The following is a 6,000-nucleotide window of genomic DNA, read 5'->3' as shown; positions in this document are numbered from 1 at the left end:
TAGTAGCCTAATAATAGTCCGCTGCAGCAGTTGCACGGAGCTTACAAAACTTAACGCGTGTATTGCAACTATAGGCTACATTTAATTTTCTCATCAAACAACTAGACTAACGAATGGCTCGGTACAACAGAAGAGCCTAAGGGCTTTTTCTCTGTGTAGACCAGCAGTTGGTCTGAATTTGCTATAACCTATAGCCTATTTTCCGGACTGTAGCCTATAGGCCAAGTCACGTTTTATCATGAAACACGCTGTGATTTATTCCAAAGTGACTCAGGCATATATAATGCATTTAACGTTAAATAATCTAAATGTTGACTTTCAAAAGTAGGCGCGCCAAGAAAGGACCCCCTAAAAATAACAGTGATTAAGCCCAAATGTGGGTGGGAGTAATGAACACAATATGTTTGTTTGCTTTTTGCCCAAATGGTCTCGACTCTATGCATTTTGTACTAATACAGCAAAAAAATTTAACTGACCGTATTTGCCAGAAAATAAATCGCATGCACCTGAATGCAAGTCACACCGGATCATGTTGAGAGAGAAACGCTCGCGCGTCAAATCGTCATAAAAAAACGCATTTTAATATTAGCCTATTCAGCAATAGTGTAAAAGACCTGTAAATAAAATACAACATTTACATGATAAACACTATTAACATGTAGGCTATGTGTTGCTATAATAATATAGGCTACATAGCCTATAAAAATAGCCTATATTGTGCCCTTTATTACAAACAACATTTAGCCTATTTTAAACGCCAAGCCTAAACAAATTTATTTAAATCGAAACGGTCGCGCATCTCTCATTCAGTCAAAAGTTTAAGACTAAGAGGAAATGAAACAAAGTTGAAGTTATTTTAAAAAACCTAAAAGATTCGGGGCTTTTGACAAAACAAATTAGCCCGCCCCCGCTCCGCCCCTGCTTGAGGGCGGTGGTCATAGCTTTAGTATAAAAGCACCAGATACATTGTTCTCCATACCACTTACAAAGGGTAAGTCAGTTTTACTTCACATTTTTATAATAATTTTCATGTTTTAAACCAAACAAATCTGTTCTGCTTTCAGTACATTGTAGGAGAACTCATTGACAAATTTTTGTGTAAACCTACTAAGGATGGCTGATAGCAAAAGCAAGTATTATCTTATTTCATCAAATAGATTTGAAAACAATACCAGCCATCAATGTGATCTTTTCAGTCTTTAAAAATATACAATGTTTTTTTTCACCAGTGGCTGTGTCCCCGTGGAGCCCAGCGTTTGTACAAGATCTTGTCCCTGTGGCCCAAAAGACAGCGCTTCTCTACCATCTCTCTTACCTGTGCCTGGCCAACTTCCCCGACCTGGAGAGAATCATCAGGAGTCGCGCTGTGGAAACCAGGCTTCTGTTCGGCTCCTCTAATGCAACTATGTTGAAAGTACAGTTTCAGATTTCTCTTGAATTCAGTATTTTCATCTGTCACCTAGAAAGAAATTAAAAACTAGAAATTTGTGTTTACCAAACTCGAAGGGTCTAGTAAATAGCATGTCATATATTTGTCTTTTAGCTAGAGATTAAATTGAGATTAAATCTCTCCCTTATTTTGAAATAAATACGTAACGGGGCGTTTCCACCGAGGAGGCAAGGGAGGCAGTGTCTCCTAAAAATCAAAAACTGGATGAGAAAATAATCAATGTTACAAAAATAAAACAAGGCAGATATTTCAAAAAGTGACATTAAAAAGTGAAAAATTATGTATGTGAAAAAAAAAACTTTAACATAAGAGTTTATACACATCATCTTGGTTTGATATTCTTCTCATAATTTATAAATACATTTCTTACATTTTTATAACTTTAAACTTAAAATTATAATAACAAGCAGCATTATGAACAGCATTTCAGAAATATTTACAGGACAAATACAGGCAATAAGAGTTCTGAATGTTTCGTCGCCATCAGTGTGACTGTCATTTTCTAAGGTCTAAGAAACTTGATCTTATGTCTCTTCCTTCTCACAGTGTTTTCTGACCAGTAAAAACCTGGTTCAGTCGCTGTTTCCCATGTTGATGAAAGCTGTGGAGAAAAATGATGCTGATCTGGCGGTCGAATTCCTAGAAAAAGCGCAAGCCTGGATCAAAGACATCATCACTGATGTGGACAAGATAGTGGAAAGGTAAGAATATTTTCCTCATTAAAACATATTTCAAAATTGAATTATTCTTCTACATGCAACTGCTATAATCAGGCAAAAGTATGAATATATTTTAAGATAAACTTTTAAGCTAGTTACACAGCCCATTGTTATAAAATGCTAATTTAACAGCAACATTTCTTCAACATTGTATAGGTATGATTTACACATTGAAGCTGTAGTATCGGCCACCAGTGATGTTGCTTCAACACTCCAGAAAACCATAAAAGAGCTTGATGAAAAGATAAACCGCAAAAGCCAAGAGATTCAAGATTTTGTCAGATCCATAACTCGAACAAAAATAGGCCTCGGCATCTTCGCTGCAGTCATTCCATTCACCGGGCTAGTTGTTAAAAGCATTTATGATGCTGAACATGATTCTAAAGATGCTGCACATTTGAAGGCTCTTGAAGCTGAACTGAATGCCCTCATCGCTGATAAGACTGCCCTGAAACAGAAGCAGTGGAAGGTCGAACTCCAGACGATGGATCAGCAGATGAAGGCTGCCAGAGCCAGTGGTGACAGTGAGTCTGTTTTCTTTTATGTTTAAAGTATACTTACATGACAAGTCATGCTTAAGACTGTGCCAAGATTCAAGTCTAGTTTAAGAACGGGAGAGAACGTGTGGCTTGTTGAAACCTTTATTTCCCCTCTGCAGATACCATACTCAACACCATCTATCTAAATGAAGTTCAGAAAAGCTTGACAAGAATTCAGGACATTCTGGTTCAGCTCAAAAACTTCTGGGAGAGTGTTGCTCAAATGCTGGACTCCCTGGAAAAGAAGACCTTTGCTGGAGAAACTTTTGTCCAAAAACTTGACAAATATAAAGATGATTTTCTTGAATCAATCCAAATGGCCAAAGAGGTAAAATTCATGTTTACATGATTACAAAAACAAGATATTCTAAAAAAAAAAACCTATTTGTCCCTGTGGGAATGCTGGAGGAATGCTGTTCCCTCCTAAATGTCACTCTCATTTTGTCCAGCCATTACTAAGGTTTCGTCTAATGTGACTTGTGTAAATGTTTTAATTCCACAGGCTTGGATCTGTTTTGGTGCAGGCTGTAAAAGAGCATCTGTCATGTTTCAGCTCCAGAACAAAGATGCCTACAAGTTTCTGGAGGTCAGTCCTTCCTCTCTCTCCAAGGAGCAGTGGGAAATACAGTACAAAAGTGTAAAGGACAAACTGGAGGAAATAGACCCACCACAATGTGTGACATCCTCTGTTACACCTGCCATTTCTGAATGATCTACAGAGCGCTGACACACACACTCATCGTCCTATTTGAGTTTTCTGCCTCATGATGCTGGTAACCTGGTATGATGATGTTTAGCCTTTTTAAACACTGTACTTGTAAACTGCAGAGTTCTGTAATCCTTTCTGCTTAATCCTTTCTGCTTAATTTAACTTCTTCACTGAGAAAATAGAAAGCATCAGAACCACAATTGTAAACGTTCAATCTTCAATCACGCCGTATAATTCAGCCTCAATTATCACCCCTCAAGAACAATTACAATGCTTTACAACTATAGAACAAAAAGAGTTAAATAAACTTATCACTTCATCTAAAACAACAACATGTTTATTAGATCCTATACCAACTAAACTACTGAAAGAAGTGTTACCTATACTGGAAGAGCCTCTCCTCAATATTATTAACTCATCTTTATCTTTAGGTCATGTTCCTAGAACATTTAAACTGGCAGTTATAAAACCTCTCATTAAGAAACCACAATTAGATCATAATAATCTAGCAAATTATAGACCCATTTGAAATCTTCCATTTATGTCTAAAATACTAGAAAAAGTTGTGTCCGCTCAACTGGGCTCTTTCTTGCAAGAAAATGATATCTATGAAAAGTTTCAGTCAGGATTCAGGCCGCATCATAGCACTGAAACTGCGCTCGTTAAAATCACAAATGATTTACTTTTAGCTTCTGACCAAGGCTGTATCTCAATACTAGTTTTACTTGATCTAAGTGCTGCGTTCGATACTATAGATCACACAATACTCTTAGATCGACTACAAAATTATACTGGTGTTCAAGGACAAGCATTAAACTGGTTTAGATCATACTTATCTGACCGCTACCATTTTGTCTCTTTAAATGGAGAAAAATCGATCATAACTCCAGTAAACTATGGAGTGCCGCAGGGATCTGTGTTGGGCCCTCTGTTATTCTCAATATATATGCTGCCACTTGGAAATATTATAAGGAAACATGGAATTAGTTTCCATTGTTATGCTGATGACACTCAAATATATATTTCATCATGGCCGGATGAAAACGCTAAATTATCCAAATTGACAGAATGTGTTAAAGATATCAAAGATTGGATGACGCGTAATTTTCTTTTATTAAATCCAGACAAGACAGAGGTAATACTTATCGGTTCAAAAAACCGCCCACAAAACCTCTCACAATACAATTTAAACATCGTAGGATGTCCTGTTACTTTATCCTCTACAGTAAAAGACCTGGGTGTTATACTCGATTGCAACCTGTCTTTTGAAAATCATATTTCATATGTTACAAGAACAGCCTTTTTCCACCTTAGAAACATTGCTAAGCTACGTAATATGCTATCAGTTTCTGATGCAGAAAAGTTAGTTCATGCATTCATGACCTCGAGACTAGATTACTGTAATGCTTTATTAGCCGGTTGTCCTGCATCCTCAATAAACAAGCTACAGTTAGTCCAAAATGCCGCCGCTAGAGTTCTTACTAGATCAAGAAAATATGATCATATAACACCGATTTTATCATCTCTACATTGGTTACCTATAAAGTTCCGTATTAATTACAAGGTATTGCTACTGACTTATAAAGCCCTAAACGGCTTAGCTCCAGCCTATTTAACGGATCTTCTATCACCCTATAATCCATCGCGCTCTTTAAGATCACTTACTTCGAGGCTTTTGGTCATAGGCTACCTAGGATATCCAGATCCACCAAAGGAGGGAGAGCATTTTCACATTTAGCTCCGAAACTCTGGAATAGCCTTCCTGATACTGTTCGTTGCTCAGACTCGCTCTCCCAGTTTAAAACTAGATTAAAGACGCATCTCTTCAGCCAGGCATTCATATAACATTTTAAATCTTACTGTTAAAACTACAATCTGGCCTCTAGTTCATAAATGCCAGAGGAGAACTGGCCCCTGATTGAGCCTGGGTTCTCCCAAGGTTTTTTTTCTCCATTGGGTCACCTGATGGAGTTTTCGGTTCCTTGCCACTGTTGCCTTTGGCTTGCTCAGTTGGGGATATTTTGGGGAGATTAATTTAATTTTATCAATCAATAAATTTACACTAGAAACAAACTTTGTTGTATTATTTTGGTTTAATGCTGTGAAGCTGCTTTGATGCAATCTGTATTGTGAAAAGCGCTATATAAATACACTTGACTTGACTTGACTTGACTTAATGCCTAAACACTCTTTATATACTCCTCTCTGTATGCATCACCTCTTTATGAGCTCTTGCAAAAAGACTCTTCGTGAATGGATACACATGGACAAATGCTTCTATGAATAAAGTTTGATAACATCATTATTGACTTTTGTGTTTTTTAAATAATTTAACTTTTTTTATGTCTGAAGCAGTGGCGGCTCCAGACAATTTTGATTGGGGGGGCAACCTGGTCCTTTCAAGAGGGGGTCTCATGAAAACCAACAAAAAAATACAGTGGACATGGCTAATAACTGCATATTACTGCTATTAAACAACTTTAATTGCCATAGCCACACCCATGACAGAAAACATATTTACAAAATAGTATATTCTCTATGGAAGCTTCCGCCACTGAATAATAAATAAATAATTATAATTGC

General features: G+C 37.0%; 1 protein-coding gene across 1 annotated transcript; it reads left to right on the top strand.

Moving 5' to 3' along the window:
• Window positions 1-1,113: 1,113 nt before the first annotated feature.
• On the top strand, window positions 1,114-2,719 carry LOC311075024 (uncharacterized protein; the record flags this gene model as incomplete). The annotated part of the gene is made up of 4 exons (XM_084102079.1): window positions 1,114-1,129; window positions 1,230-1,414; window positions 1,997-2,151; window positions 2,326-2,719. The coding sequence occupies 4 exons, from the start codon at window positions 1,114-1,116 to the stop codon at window positions 2,717-2,719; spliced, it is 750 nt and encodes a 249-aa protein (XP_083958205.1).
• Between the last annotated feature and the right edge of the window lie 3,281 nt (window positions 2,720-6,000).

This window comes from Abramis brama, assembly GCF_963993115.1.
Source record: "Abramis brama genome assembly, chromosome: 24".
In the NCBI taxonomy this organism is placed as follows: Eukaryota; Metazoa; Chordata; class Actinopteri; order Cypriniformes; family Leuciscidae; genus Abramis; species Abramis brama.
This window is presented reverse-complemented; position numbering and strand designations above follow the sequence as displayed.